We start from the raw sequence: 16,008 nt of genomic DNA on the forward strand, positions 1-16,008 counted from the left end.
AACTTATTTGATTTGGTTTTTTTTTAAGAAAAAACGATCCAAACCGAATCATCAACACCGTGACTATAGGAGGGTTAACCCCTAAAAACAACTTGAAGATTAATAAATATCTTATTTTTGGTGGTATTGTCAAACAAAGCCCCCTTTCCCGAAAAAAGAAAAAAAAAGTCCTCTTTCACAGGGTGCAAAACTGAAAGCATTTAATTAAAAAAAAAACTGTAAAAATCAATAAACAAAAGAAAAGGGAGAATTTAGGAAGTAGCGCTATTTATTTATTTTGCCGCAGTAGTAAAGTGAGAAATAAATTCAGAAAAATTAATTGAAAATACAGAGAGAGAAGACGAACGTGTAATAAAGAAGAAAAGAACTCGAAGCAAAACCATAAGTCCATAACTTATTCCCAATTACCATTTAATTTTTTCCTTTATTTGCACAACAATTCTCTTACCCTTCTGATAATAATGCTTTCTCCAATCCAGATTTGTATCAAATTACAATTTTATTGATTATTTATTTTGTATATACAAATCTTTTTTTTTCCTCCAATTTCTTCCTCTGCATAAGATGCACAAAAGGTTGCTTCAATTCTTGCATTCTCCGTCTGGGAACGCATCAAGGTTGAGTCTTTGAGGTGATAGAGCAAAGAGTAGTGGAAATAGGCGAAAACCCACAAAAATTTTGGTGAAAAATTATCATGGAAGGTATAAAAATTTGACCTTTTTTTCATTACAGATCAAAATTTAATTGTAATTTGGTGTTTTACCGCTGTGTTGGATTTTACAATTATAGGCGTTTTTTTCTGTTTTAGAAATATTGGGTTTTGTGTGCAGTTTTAAGTTGAGTTCTATGGGTAAATTACAGTTTCTGCATTGTTGCGGGTTTAAAGTTTTGCAATTTTTAGTTCTGTGATATTGAGTTAGATGTTCTGTTTTGGTGATAAATCATAATGGAAGGTATCAAAATCTACCTTCTTTGGTTACAGATCAAAATCAAAATGTAATTCTGGGTGTTTTACCACTGTGTTGGATTTTACAACTGTAGGTGTTTCTTCGATTTTATGTGCTGTTTTAAGTTGAGTTCTATGGGTAAATTACAGTTTCTGCATTGTTGTGGGTTTAAGGTTTTGCAATTTTTAGTTCTGTGATATTGAGTTAGATGTTATTTTTGGTGATAAATCATAGTGGAAGGTATCAAAATTCTACCTTCTTTGGTTACAGATCAAAATCAAATGTAATTCTGGGTGTTTTACCACTGTGTTGGATTTTGCAACTGTAGGTGTTTCTTCGATTTTATGTGCTGTTTTAAGTTGAGTTCTATGGGTAAATTACAGTTTCAGTATTGTTGTGAGTTAAAGATTCTGATTTTGCAGCTGATGAGCTTTAGGTGTTCTTTTTTGAGAGATTGATCGTTCGGTTTTTGTACGGGGATTAAGCCTTGATGTTCTCTTTAGTAGAGAATGTTAATATCTGATAGTTCATGGTGTATAAATATTGTAAATCATGGTGATATTGAGGATTCAAATAATCTATCAGGGATTGGGCGCAGTTGATTGATATTGATTAATAATGGTTCCAGAGGAGTGGGCAAGTTGTTGTTGAATATTCCTTTATACCTTGAGATTTATGTGCAATGTAGGTATTTTGTGGTTTTGTGTGCCTTTTAGGAGGTGGGGATTGGAATGTTTTGCTGGTATGCAGATTACCTTATTTGTAATATGATATTTGCAGTGTCCTGACAAGGGAGGTGTTAATTGGTTATGATGACAGGGAATGAAATTGAGTCCTGATTAATAAAAAGTGGTTGAAACTTGAGATGATGATGGTTGAGATAGCATTTTTTTCTTTCTATGCTAGGTGCATGACTAAGATCACTGGTTATCAAGTACATAGTGTATTTGAAATAGGGAATGCCCCTTTCCTGTCCTTTTCCATTAGTACTGGAATTCACTTTCAAGTTAAACTCAAAATAAATTATATGGATGTGCTAAAGTGATATAGGTAAATGTGACTAGAGTCAATTCAGATGAGATAGGGAGGAGTTAAGTAATGAACTATTGTTTCGTCTTTTGTACGGATCATCTTTTGAAGTGGTCCATTATCACAGAATTGTTACACATGACCCCTTCCAAAGTCCCCTTCTTTTAAATGCTTACCGGTAGATACAATACCATCTTCGGTCTCTAGATTCCTTGAGAAAAAATTCTTTTCTATTTTCTTTTTGGTTTTGGATCCTTGATGTTTCATATAATAGTTATGAAGTTTGTTCAATTTATATACAGAATAGCAAATATTATTTCTTTTTCAAGTAGAATCTATTATTGTCGGAACAGTTAATAGTCTTTATTTCCTGCTTGGATAATAGTTAAGTTGTTAACCTTTTGCAGATTTATGTGAAGTGCATTCTGAAGACGATAAAGGTCACCCTGAGAAAAACAAGAAAAGAATAATCAAGACACGTGCTCAGGTCGAAGCTCTAGAGAAACTTTATGAGGGTAAGAGATCGTATTTACTATTTTTTTGTTTTGCAATTAGCTACTACATCATACCTGTTGTTTCAGACATCGCAATAAGAGAAAGCTTATAAATTTTCAGAACACAAGTACCCTACCGATGAGATGAAAGCTGATCTGGCAGAGTCATCGGGATTAACAGAAAAGCAAATTTCTGGTTGGTTTTGTCATAGGCGGTTGAAGGACAAGAGGCTGTCAAACGGGGAAAGATATGCAAATGGAAGACAAGATCGTTCAAGTGGCGTCATTCAGGACCATGGCAGTGGATTTAGGCAGGATTCTTGTGGTAGCACTAAGCAAGCGGATGATAAGAGATTTGATCATCGGGAAGTTGAGAGTAGAAGATTAACTGGCCCAGAATTCTCAACTGCAGATGTGACATATGAGGTTGGCACTCATTTTAGAGGGAAGTCTAATCCCATGGATGACGCATCTTCAAGAAGTAGCTCTTCGTTAAGGAATGAATGTTTTTCACACAATGCAGAATCATATGATATAGCAACTTCGAGATACATATCACAGAATTTGCCTGCTGACTTTAAGGGTGTAAAACCAAAGAATGGCCCATCTGGCTATTTAAAAGTAAAGGGTCAGGTAGAGAACGCTGCAATTACTGCTGTGAAGAGGCAATTGGGGAGGCACTATCGGCTGGATGGTCCAGCACTTGGTGTTGAGTTTGATCCACTTCCACCTGGTGCTTTTGAATCATCAGTGCCAAATCCTGTCAATGGTGAGGTCAAATGCTTGTTTGTTTTTTGGTGTTTTGGTTATCCAAGTTTTGTATTCCCTGTTGTTTCTATTTGGTACTACTTATTCTTTTTCTTCTCTCTTCCTTTTCTTTCCTCCTCCTCCTCCTCCTCTGTCAATGGCGAGGTCAAATGCTCGACTATTTTTTGGTGTTTTGGTTATCCAAGTTTTGCATTCCCTGTTGTTACTATTTGGTATACTACTTATTCTTTTCTCCCTCTTTTCCTTCTCTCTTCCTTTCCTCCAAGTTTTATGCTGTCTGGAATTACTCTCTTTTTTTCCAGCTCGTATGCCTTAATCTTTCAAGAAGATGCCTCCTTTTTCTGCTTTGCCATGCTTAGTTCTTATTCAGCGTGGCTGCTTACTTGTTCACGTGTCATATTTTATATGAATACACAATTTTTTGTCTTATCAAAGCTTTATCACAGAAAAACATGATACAGATAGCTTTATCTTAGAAATATGATTATGCTGTCAGCTATGTTTTGCTTCAGCTTTTGCTGCGTCTTCCATATATTGGGCAATAACTGTTAAACTCATCTTCTTCACATCTGAGGGGATTAAAATTGGAACAGTTTCATTGTTTTATCAACTATGCTGAGCACTTTATTATATACATGAAATTTTGTTTTTCAAATTATTCATAGGCATTAGTCCGTGCCGGGTGGTGTATGATATTGACATAGATGTCAACCTTGGTTCTGTATTTACAATAAGAGTTTGAGGGATTTTTCATGCTGAATGTCAAGCGCTTATTAGTATGTCCAGTATCACCTCAACTCTGTTATATATCTGCAAGTTTATATTCTTAATGTTACATTTCTTGGTTGTATGTCTGAAATATGGATTCCCAAGTAACTTAGTTTCCTGATACAAAGCATTGCTCACTGATACTGTCATATGAATTTTTCACAGACCCTTATTATTCTACAGAACCTGTTCCAGATTGCTCACCAGATATGTCCAACGTCTGCAGGCGGTCAAATGTAAGTGGATCTTGCCGCAGTCCTCTTAATTGGTTTGGTAGACGTCAATTTAGGAATTTCAAAACCGTGAATGTTCTGCATATTCCACAAGAATGCTTAATTTGTTATGGCAACTCAATTAAAACTAGAATTTAGACGATATTTTTTACCCTTTACTACTTGATTGTTTTTTTGACAATGTAGCAGGTATGTTTGTATTAATCAATCTTCAGCACAAAGGTTGTGTTGGAAAAAAAAGTTTACAAAAGCCTACAGAGCTCCCTATTCTAATCCTTGCTCATCTTACAAGGAGTCTAGGACCTGTAGAATTGACTCTTAAGTCAACACTGTATTCTTTTTTACACCAAAAACAAAAAAGAAGAATACAATTCATCTTAATTTTCTGAATAGAACTAGTTGAATCCTCAAAACATCTTGCGTTCCTCTCCTTCCATATTGTCCACCAAATAGTTGCAGGGACAATTTTCCACCTGTCTTTGTTGGAGGCAGTGCACTTCCCCCCTTCATTCCAGGTTGACAATAGTTCAGATGTTCTTCCTGGCATTGACCATCTAATGCCTCTGAGGTTGACGAATAAGTCCCACAACTGACTGGTCACTCTACAATGTAGAAACAGATGGCTGATTGTCTCTACCTCTTGACCACATAAGTAACATCTCGAACAGATTGGTATTCCCCTTCTCCTCAAGTTATCATGTGTTAAAACTGTTTCTCTAGCTACCAGCCAGACTAAACATGCCATTTTGTATGGTATTTTGACCCTCCAGATGTATTTCCAAGGCCATAGGTTGACTTGTCCACCATCTTGGTTTAGGTATTTGTAGGTTGAGCTGAATGTGTACACCCCGCTGCTGTTTTGGCACCACCTAAGTCTGTCATCTCCCTCCTGTAATCCATTGCATAGCTCCAGAGTATTGAAAAGATCTGTAATTCTGGGCAGCTCCCAATCATGTAAAGGTCTTCTGAAAGTGAGGTTCCAAGCATTTGCCCCTCTAAGATGGTGTACTGTGGCTCTGTGTTGTTGATTCAGAGCATAAATGTCAGGAAAATGGTTCATAAGATAACCAATACCTAACCAGTTATCTTCCCAGAAGAGAGTTTTCCTTCCATCTCTTACTTTGAGTTGAAGTTTGACAGCAAGGTTTGGCCACAGATTCCTTATAGTTCTCCATAAGCTGGTTCCATAAGCATTGTTTACCTGCTTAGTCATCCAGAATCCTTCCATTCCGTATTTAGCCTTTATAACCTTGCTCCACAAAGCTTGATCCTCCCTTGTAAACCTCCAGAGCCATTTCATCAAAAGGCTTTTGTTCTGCAGTTTCAAATTCCTGACTGCTAGACCTCCCTTCTTTTTACTGAGGGTCAATGTTTTCCATTTGACTAGGTGAAAACCCTTCTTCTCTTTGTTTCCATGCCAGAGGAAGTTTCTTCTCAAGGTGTCCAGTCTTTTCTCTACATTGGCAGGTATAGGAAATAGGGACATCATATATGTGGGGAGGGCATCTAGTACAGAGTTAATGAGGACCAATCTACCACCCAAAGAAATGTAGTTCGATTTCCATCTTGCTAGTTTTTTCTCACATTTTTTCAGAACTCCATTCCATATATCCTTGGATTTGCTTTTAGCACCCAAAGGCATCCCCAAGTAAATGGTTGGGATAGAACCAATTTTACCTCCAGAACACCTGCCAGCAGCTGAATATTAGAGACCTCATTGACCGGAAAAATTTGGCTTTTCCTCCCGTTGATATGTAGACCAGAGATGGCTTCGAAGATTATGAGGATCACTCTTAGATACTTTACTTGGGTCACATCAGCATCACAGAAAATGAGGGTATCATCTGCATATTGAAGGTGAGTAACCTCTAATCTGTCCAGTTGTTTTTTTGCAACGTTGAAACCTTTAATCCATCCATTGCCCTGTGCTGTTCTTAACATATAGTTAAGCCCTTCCATAGCAAGAATGAACAGGAAAGGGGATAAGGGGTCTCCTTGTCTCAAACCCCTTTCCGAGGGGAAAAAACCTTCAGGGGCTCCATTGATCAGGATGGAGAACTTGACAGTGCTTATACAGAATCTGATCCAGTTGACCCATTTCCTACCAAATCCCTTCTTCTGGAGAGTTCCTAGCAAAAATTTCCAGTTGACATGGTCAAAAGCCTTTTCAATGTCTAATTTGCACATAATTCCCATCTTCTTCTCCTTGAGTCTGGAATCTACACATTCATTTGCAATCAGTACTGCATCTGTGATTTGTCTCCCTTTTATAAATGCCATTTGCTGTGAGTCTACCAATTTGTGCATCACCCTTATCTTTCTATCAGTTTATAGATGCTGCCTATGAGGCTGATAGGCCTGAAGTCCCTTAACTCCTTTGCACCACCCTTCTTAGGAATCAATGCCAAGAACTCCTGAGAATGAAAGTTTTGAATAGTAGCCATGATGTCCGGTTTCACCATATCCCAGCATTTGATGAAAAAGCCCATAGTGTACCCATCCGGTCCCGGAGCTTTGTCTATTGCACAAGCCTTTAAGCATTCAAAAACTTCATTCTCCTCGAAAACATTTTGCAATGTCTGTACTTCAGCTTCAGAAATAGATGGGCAATTGTTCATATTGCAGGTTGGCCTCCATACTTCTGATTCAGAGTATAGCTTCTGATAGAAGTCGATAATCTCCTTTTTGATCTCAGCTGGTTCTTCAATACTATCCCCATTTACCTCCAATTTGCTGATGTTGTTGAATCTTTTATGTGCATTGGCAGTTCTTTGGAAGAACTTGGTGTTCCTATCTCCTTGTTTGAGCCATAGAGCCCTAGATCTTTGTCTCCAGGCAATTTCCTCCTTTGTAGCATATTCTTCAAATTCTATGGATAGGTTTGTTCTCCTAGCCATCTCCTCCTCATTAAGGTTCCTCTGTTGTTGGATAGCATCCAACTCAGCTATTTGGTTCAGTATGATATTTTTCCCCCTCTCCAGGTTGCCATAGCTATTCAAGCTCCATTCTCTCAGTTTGCCTTTCAAGGCCTTTAGTTTGCAAGCAAGGATATAGTCCGGTCTACCTTCAAAGATGAAGGATGTCCACCAGTTCTGGACTCTGTCAGAGAAGCCTTCAGTCTCCAGCCACCAGTTTTCAAATTTGAAGTAGGATTTGTGTGAACCCAGCTACCACACTGTAGCATTAAGGGTGTGTGATCAGAACAAACTCTAGGAAGAGTTTCTTGTTTAATGCGGGATGGAATGAAATTTGTATATTCCTCTCCATCAATACTCATTCCACTCCCACTTTACTACTTGATTGTTGAAGCGAAGGAACTTAGGAAGTGCCATATTTAGAACTATGCTATAGCAAAACTGCACAAATTTGTATATATAAGTATTAACTGTACTTCAAACCATTGTGTGATATGAAATGTTGAAACATATTTGAAGCTTGCAGACTTCTTTGGTAAATTCTTAGATGGCACATCTTTGATGGACTAGATTTCCCTTTTGATTACCGGTATGGAGGCCAAAATTATTGAATTAGTTATTATCTCACAAAACAACAACAAACAAACCCAGTATATTCCGGGTGCGGGGAGGGTAGAGTGTACACAGACCTTACCCCTGCCTTTTAAAAGGCAGGGAGGTTGCTTCCGGTAGACCCAGTATTTTCTCACAAAAGCTTGTAGAAATTCAATAATATTTTTCTTGGCTTGCATCTTTGGCGAATTAGAGTGCTTCAAGGTTGGATTATTGGCCCAAAGTTTGTAACTTACCAAAAAAAAATTCTTAAAAATGCACATCCAATATACAGGAGGTATTTTTTTTTTTCCTTCTATGTATTTGCATCTTCTTCTTCTCTTTTCTTTTTTTGATAAGGTAAGATAGATATGTATTTGCATCTTCTGGATGCTTGTTAATGAAATATCTTACTTCATCAAAATAAAAACTTACTCTTTAAATATTATTCCATATTTTCCTTCGTATTTGTTGGGAACTTTAGAATTTTTCTCTTCCTTTTGTCCGTGAAGAGAGACTTGTTTCAACTGGACTATAAGATACCGGATTGGGTCATTCATGGCAAACCTATTTTAAATTTACAAGGGATTACTATCTTCAGATAAAAATGATTATAGCTGTTGACTTATCAGAATAAGGATTGTTATAGCACCGGAAACTTTTAGCAAAGAAATGGAAGGTTCTGATTGTTGCTTCAGTGTTGTCAGTTTTCTTTAAACATTATTATTTCTGATAAATAGTATAATACACTTCTTATTACTAGTCTAATCACTTTGTTACAATAAAAATGCTTTTCTCCAAGGGATTTACCAGTACTTGGTGTAACGTACCAGATTAGATTCTTTATATCATGACTTAACCTTCTCCAAATTCAGTGGAATTACTGTCCAAGAATAAAGATTAGTACATTAATGGAATCTTTAGCAAAGTAAAGTAAGGTTTTGTAGGCTGCTTGAGTTCTGTTGAATTACTTTTAAAATCAGCTCTGGTATGAGAATCACGCCTTTGAAAGTTTGAAAGTGATGGTTGCACTAATCAAGAGAATTCCTGAATTCTTATAAAAAGGCTGCTTTGTGATTACACCAGTGATTTCATTTGTCACTTACCTTTCTTGGGAATCAATAAATAGTCTGTACTCTGAAGTAACCTCTGTCTTAGGAATAAAAATCACTCCTTTTTATATACGTATCTTTTAATTTTTAGGATGGACTAAAACAGAATTGTGCTTTACTTGTTTTTTAGGGCCACTCATCTTTCCAAGTTACCATATAGATCTTACTATCTGAACCAAAGTCTCGTGATATGTGGTTTCTATAATTATACATATTTTGTTTTTGCATTGCCCCATCAGGGACACAGATCCAATTCCAAGTCCAACTCGCATGATTCTGATCTGGATGGTTTGAGCTTCAAAAGAAAAACCAATTCCGCTCATCCTGAATATCACTTCAACCTAAAGCCTAAGCCGAATTTCTCTGAGCATAATGAATATCCTAAGTGGAACTCATCATTAGACACGTATGAAGGCTCTGCAAGAAAAATTGCAGTTGACAGCAGAGACAGCTGTAAGTTTATGCCCAAACATGGACGTGCAGAAATTAGAGCTATTACTGGTTCGAGCAATGGTCTTCGAAATCCTTACGTTGGAAAAGTCAACGGGGAGCAATTGAAACCTCGGTTTAGTAGCCACAGTGAAGTGAGCCTTAAGGCTGTTGAGAAGGAACATTTTGATTGCAAGCCTTCTGATTATAAGGGAATTAACTATCATAATTTTGAGGGGAGAGAGCTCCCCAAAATAGTGGAAAAGGTATAGTATAGTACCATATTGGCTTTATGTACGTTGTTTTATGGTTCAGCAAATCCTGATACCTATTTCCTGAAATGATATATAGGATCAAATCAGTGGAAAAAGGACAGCAGTTGACGAAAACCATGATCTAGTTCGTGTGAAGGTTCCCCGGCACAATGAAACAAGAGTAAGCTTTATGGTTGTTTTGGTTTAATTCTTGCAACTTCCTTTTGGTTTGGACATGCTTATGAGTTCTCTAAACCCCACTTTAAAATTTAAAGGTTGTACATCGTCCAATGGATGAAGTCCCTGACCATCAAGAATACTTGAGGAGAGCTCCTGCCTTAGAAATTCCGCTGCAGACAAATCACCGGATAAGGTTAGACCAATTTAAAGAGCTTGATCGCACACCACTTAGTATGCATGAATCTGCATCTGTGACTAGATTCCTATTTACCCTTTGAATGCCTTCTCTTATTCAATTTCGAATCTAAAATGGTAACATGATGGCTGTCTTTCTCAAAATAAATTTTTTTGTCAAAAAGAAGAATATATGGCTGTGCGCCATGCCATCTTAGAACTGATTTAAGACCTTTATTTGCTTATCTCGATCCATCTCTAGAAGGTTGATTCATGAACAAAGTGCAGGCTAATATTTTCTAGTACATGCATTTATCTTCTCGGCAGTTGCTAAGTTGTGATGTTATCTTAAAAAGACTTCCTACCTGCTATGACCAATTATAGGAGCAAGGTGTTATTTATTATATTGCAAGCAAAAACCAAAGATTTTGAAAACTTCTCTGGTTAGCAATGACTCTGTTTATGTTTGCTATAGGACTGCTGCAGAGATGCGCCGTAGCTTTAGCGAAGATGAAGAAACAGAAGAATCGAGTTCCTTTGACGATTAAAAGATTTGATTTTGACTGAAGGAAAGTAACAGGTCCATTAGTTAGGGATATTTGTTGGATTTCTGTGTCGATAGGACTCCTTCGGATTTGTACAGTTGAAGTATTTCATCATGTGAAGAGATCCTTCAGGGCTTGTATAGTTCAAAATATTTGTATCCCATTTTGTAGGTTGATGCTGAAATAGGAATACTGCGAGTAATATATATTGTCAATTGTCATTTAGCTTAAAGTAAGGTACTTCTGTTATACAGAAGAGGAGATCATTTCTCTATTTGTGCGTGTCATCCTCGCACAGAGGCCATGCCTACTTACTCTATATCGTTCCAATCTTATCGGATGTCCCATAAGGGACTTATATAAAAGAGGCAAGTTTATTAAAACAAACCTCCCTGCAGTTACTGCTACAGTAACTTGATGATCATCTGGAAATTAAATAGGTAATTCAACTCGATTACTAATATGATCATAGAAAATAAAGGGAAAATGACATTGTATAGTCGCTTTCAAAAATATATATATATATATATATATATATATATATATATATATATATATATATATATATATACAAAAATTATATAAATTTTATATACTTTTTCGGCTATTAAATATAAATAGTTTCTGACAATGGCAACTAGTCCAATAAGATGCAGGCTATATTTGGAATTATCACAATGATTTGCTCCTCTTATTATATATAAATAGAATAGATATTGTCTGATTTTAATAAATAAAATCTCCATTAAATTAAACGGACTTATATAGTCATCAAATAACTTTTTGTTATGTATTTTTATTTATTATATTATCCAGTGTTTAGTATAATTATATTGTTAATAGAAATTATTAGCATATTACTTGTTTAATATTTTTGTTTGCTAATTTTTTTTTGTAATATAATAGAAGATATATATTTTATTACTCTTGAAAATATTTTTTATTTTAAATTTTATTATAATTTCTCAATAATATATTTTGAATTTTAATGAATAAATGCACTTTTTATTTCAAAAAAGTAAAAAATGAATAATTTTAAAAAATGAAATAAAATGATTAACTAACCTAAACCAACCCTCAGCCATATTTGAGTAGTTAATTTAGATAGTTAATTTCTTTGTTAATTTTCAATAAATAATTTCTTTGTTATTAACTAATTATGTCATGTGGCTTTTTTCTAGGCTACCACTTAGATTAATGCGGTGCCTTTTTCTTTGGCTTTTAATAATATATAGATAGATTATTAGCATATTACTTGTTTAATATTTTGCTAATTTTTTTTGTAATATAATAGAAGATATATATTTTATTACTCTTGAAAATATTTTTTTATTTTAAATTTTATTATATTTTTCTCAATATTGTTTGAATTTAATGAGTAAATACACTTTTTATTTCAAAAAAAGAAAAATGAAAATGATTTTAAAAAATGAAATAAATAAATTAACTAACCTAAACCACCCTCATGTATGTTTGAGTAGTTAATTTCTTTGTTAATTTTCAATAAATAATTTCTTTGTTATTAACTAATTATGCCATGTAGCGTTTTTCTAGGCTACCACTTGGATTAATGTGGTGCCTTTTTCTTTGAATTTTAATAAGATATAAATATAGATTTGAATTAGCAATTTTTTAATATTTTTTATTATAAAATAATTTTAAAGTTCCAATTTTGTTGGAGTTTGTCCTAAAATCTACACTTGTTATCTTATGGTTATACTACTTGGTATCATATAATTTTTTTTGGTAATTAAACTTCCATTTACCAGGAAAAATATTTACAAGTAAATCAAAAAACCTTTACATATATCCTGAGCTATCTGTACTTCGCACCCCCCCTAACCACCTTACTATTGCTATATAGTTTTGACTATTACATAGAGTACCAATACAATCTAGTTAAAACTTTCTCCACATGCTTATTGCTTCGACAGTGTAGTTCCTGTATGATCATCTAGCCAAGCACCTCACATCGTCTCACTTTATCTTGGAAAATTCTGGTATTCCTTTCTTGCCACACATAGTATACACATGCTGCCAATGCCATCTTATATAATTCAGTTCTTGCATTTTGCCTCTTCAGCCATTTTTCAGCCCAAGCTAGTTCCTCAGACCATCCATATATTGGTCTTCTTATCACTTGCCAATTTTGCAGATTACCCCACAATTCAGCTGCATATGAGCACTCAAAGAACAGATGCTGAACAGTTTCATTTTTTTTTCTGCACAGTACACACTCCTGATCAATTTGTATTCCCCACTTACTCAGTCTATCTTTAGTATACAACTTGCCATGTGCTATCAATGTTAATATAACTGTCCACCTAGGGCAACCAACATTGCTGCATACAACTCTTCTCCAGCTCACTTTGTTGAAACTTCCTCTCAGCTTATGATATATTTGCTTAATTGAACAGTTGTTCATCTTCATGATATCCTCAAGGTTAAGTCCTGCTTCCTCAAATGTCATCTTTGCTTTTAAAATCTTGTTCATCATCCATGATGTTTGCTTCAGTTGGACTTCCCATATGTTCCTTCCGCTGATGTAGTAGTTGTGCATCCACTGAATCCAGAGTTTGTTCTTCTATTTACATAGATTCCAATATTGTTTACGTATAGCAGCTTTGTTTCACATTGTGATGCTTATAATATTGAATCCCCTTGCTGATTTGGGCATACATACTTTTTCCCATGCAAGCAATGCTTTCTTAGAGGTGTTGCCCTCACTTGTCCACAAGAAGCTTCTGCATATTGCCTCAATTAGCTTAGTAATCTTCTTAGGGAGCACAAAGATTTGTGCCCAGTAAGTTTGCATAGAGATTAGAAACTTTTGATCAATTGAATCTTTCCATCATAAGATAGGAATTTTGCTATCCATGAGGTTATTCTGCCTACTATTTTGTCAATTAAGGGCTGACATTGAGCTACTGATATTCTCTTGGCCGCACTGGCTCTTGAACTTTAACTGTTTGATGACTTGAGCTGGTGGACGCGGACCGCGTGGTAGTGTACCACGGCCGCGATGGCAACTGGCGCGGTCCGCGCAGTCGTGACCGTGGACCGCGTGATCAAAAATGCCCTTCCCTGAACCTTATGAACGCGGACCGCACAGCGCAGGAGTGCGGCGTGAAGCTCCACCGCGGACCGCAAAGATCCTACCGCGGCCGCGTGCCTTTTAGCCTGAATATGTCAAGTCTCTGAACCTCCTAGTGTGGCTGCGGTCACTGTTGTGCGGTCCGCACTAGGCCCTTTTCTTCTTCAATTCTCTTGGTCTTTAGTACTTGAGCAGGTTTCACTCCTTTTTGAGTCGATCTTTGACATTTCGTTACTTTGTCGATCAAACCTACAATCAAGCATAACTTGTGAGCATTTAGGAACTAATTTGTAGCAATTTATATTAAAAGCATAGGCAAGCAGAGGCAATAACACGTTAAAATCCTAACTTATCAACTCCCCCAAACTTAAACCTTTGCTTGTCCTCAAGCAAATAAAATAAGACCCACCCCTTAAAGGAACATCCAAGTAAATCTAGCTACCCTAAAATAACCTCAACAAGCATCAATTAGGACTAACAATTGCCCTCAATACGAATGCATCATTAACACATTTAAAACTTTGAAAACTATGGATCAAGTGTGACACAAGAGCATCAAGAGTTGACACGTTTCATCAACGAGCTTTTTACTTACTTTGGTCATTGTGGAACCCAAACTCTCACATCCTCAACTCTCTCTCAGCAAACCTCACCTTTTAAGTATTGACACACAGATCGAGGTTAATGGAATTTCACTCATCTCTCTCAAAAAGAAGGTCACAAGTCCGACTCTGAGTACCATATGCTTGCCCCTTATGTAAGTATCCGCTAATGTAAGCTCCCTTCAATTTGAGATCAAATAGGGCTTTTGTGGAGTCATTGTGAAGGCTTTTAGGTAAGGGTAGGACATATTTTTATTTAAATGGGTTCAATCTTCCCTTAAGCACTTTTTTTGATTCATTTTGGCACAACTCTCTTGACTCTTTTGAGTATTTCACTTCTTCACAAGGGGTTAGAGAGACACATTGTCACTCTTTCTTGTACAATTCAAAAAACATTTCTCCTTTTTCTACTTTTTCCACATCTTTTTCACTTTTGTTTTCCTTAAATCCCTTTTTATTCTTGTTCACATGGGACTTTCTTTTTGTCCTTTTTCTTTTCTTACTTTTTCATTGCCTTCTTTTCTTTCTTTTGTACCTTACTGCTTTGCTTCCTTTCTTGTCTCTCCCCCCAAACTTAGATTTTTGTCATTACTCAAGGGAAGATTTGGGTTCCAAGAGAGGGTAATCATTTAGAACGGGTATAGGCTTGTAGCATTGGTTCTTGAAAGAAAAAGGTTTAAGGCTCAAAAGGGTTAACTGGGGATCATCTCATTGGTAGGCTATGGAATTGTTCAATTTAACATTTGGATCAAGGAGAGCCTATAATCATTTCTCAAGTCAAATTTCACCTAAGATTTCACCTCAACAAACATTCAGGGCAAGTTCTAGACCATTGACTCGGGACTTGGACTCATATTTCGATTCCTCACCACACACGCTAGGGAATTGCTAAAGACATCGAGTCGAGGGCCCACAACAAACTTACTTATGATTTAAGCACATAATGGTCCAAAATTACCACATGATGATTGTTTGGTCAACGCAAGAGTCTCAAAGCCACGACTTTCACCATCCTGAACACAACATTATGTCTTTCACCATGGGATCAAAGGCAAATGTGCTAGGCCCAAGTGAAGCTTTGCTTGAGGTACCTTTAACTACAACTATCAAAAATAAAAGAAAAATCAAACAAACAGACTCAAACCCTTAAGAAGGTAGTCACGCCATCTATCATTGGGAAGAGCCACCCAGTTCGCACAATACTCCACCCTTGGAAAGAACCGTGGCATTAAGAAAACCAAGGGCTTATTGGAGGCGTCAGAAACAAAACAAGAGGCTGCGAGCCTAACTACAAAGCTAAAAACGATTTTTTTTCCGAAAATAGAAAATAGAATGAATATATACAATAGGGGAGTAGAATATACAACGGGGATGAATACATACAAAAATGTAAAGTTATATACAACCCAAAATAAAAAATATCAACAAAAACATAAACTAAGAATCTATATATACAGTCATCCAGATAAAAGTAGGGCGCACCCCCACGAATAAAAGCTGGCATTGTCCTCAATGCCAACTATCAAATAAGCATCAAAAACAAAGTAAAGGATATAGGAGCTCCCTAGGCTTGGTCTGTCTGCATGGGATCATCAGTGGTCCCCAAGTCCTCTGTATTTACGGGAACCTCAGGCTGGTTCCCGATCTCCTGCTGCTCAGCTGCTGGGACTAGGGCCTGCTCCTGGACCGGCTGGATGATATGTGCATCACTGGAGGGGGTCTCATGTGGGTTTGCTAGCTCAATAACTGCACCAACTGAACTGGGGAGCTTCCTCTTCTTCCTTGGAGGCCTGGGTGCCTGCTCCTGCTCCTGCTGTGGCACTGGTGCTGCTGCTGGGGCTGCATCCCCGAATAGCAAGTCCCAAGGGATTGC

The 16,008-nt window shown here is 36.6% G+C and overlaps 2 protein-coding genes and 1 non-coding gene across 4 annotated transcripts; 1 reads left to right on the plus strand and 2 right to left on the minus strand.

Moving 5' to 3' along the window:
• Nucleotides 1–292: 292 nt before the first annotated feature.
• On the plus strand, nucleotides 293–10,713 carry LOC107794091 (uncharacterized). 2 transcript variants are annotated; one of them, XM_016616547.2, is made up of 8 exons: nucleotides 293–701; nucleotides 2,384–2,491; nucleotides 2,592–3,239; nucleotides 4,172–4,242; nucleotides 9,097–9,552; nucleotides 9,638–9,721; nucleotides 9,816–9,913; nucleotides 10,370–10,713. In XM_016616547.2, exons 1-8 carry the CDS (start codon nucleotides 695–697, stop codon nucleotides 10,440–10,442), a joined length of 1,545 nt encoding a protein of 514 aa, XP_016472033.2. In that variant the 5' UTR covers nucleotides 293–694; the 3' UTR covers nucleotides 10,443–10,713. The 2 variants fall into 2 exon arrangements, with proteins under 2 accessions (XP_016472033.2, XP_016472034.2); XM_016616548.2 differs by having other exon boundaries at nucleotides 297–701; nucleotides 4,190–4,242.
• LOC142173077 (U6 spliceosomal RNA) lies at nucleotides 10,692–10,794 on the minus strand. Its single transcript, XR_012702507.1, has one exon. It is a non-coding gene; the product is annotated as a U6 spliceosomal RNA (small nuclear RNA).
• Nucleotides 10,795–12,393: 1,599 nt separating this feature from the next.
• On the minus strand, nucleotides 12,394–12,909 carry LOC142172746 (uncharacterized). The gene has a single exon (XM_075236418.1). The coding sequence runs from the start codon at nucleotides 12,907–12,909 to the stop codon at nucleotides 12,394–12,396; it is 516 nt and encodes a 171-aa protein (XP_075092519.1).
• Between the last annotated feature and the right edge of the window lie 3,099 nt (nucleotides 12,910–16,008).

The sequence above is a fragment of the Nicotiana tabacum genome, chromosome 18 (assembly GCF_000715075.1).
Source record: "Nicotiana tabacum cultivar K326 chromosome 18, ASM71507v2, whole genome shotgun sequence".
Classification (NCBI taxonomy): domain Eukaryota; kingdom Viridiplantae; phylum Streptophyta; class Magnoliopsida; order Solanales; family Solanaceae; genus Nicotiana; species Nicotiana tabacum.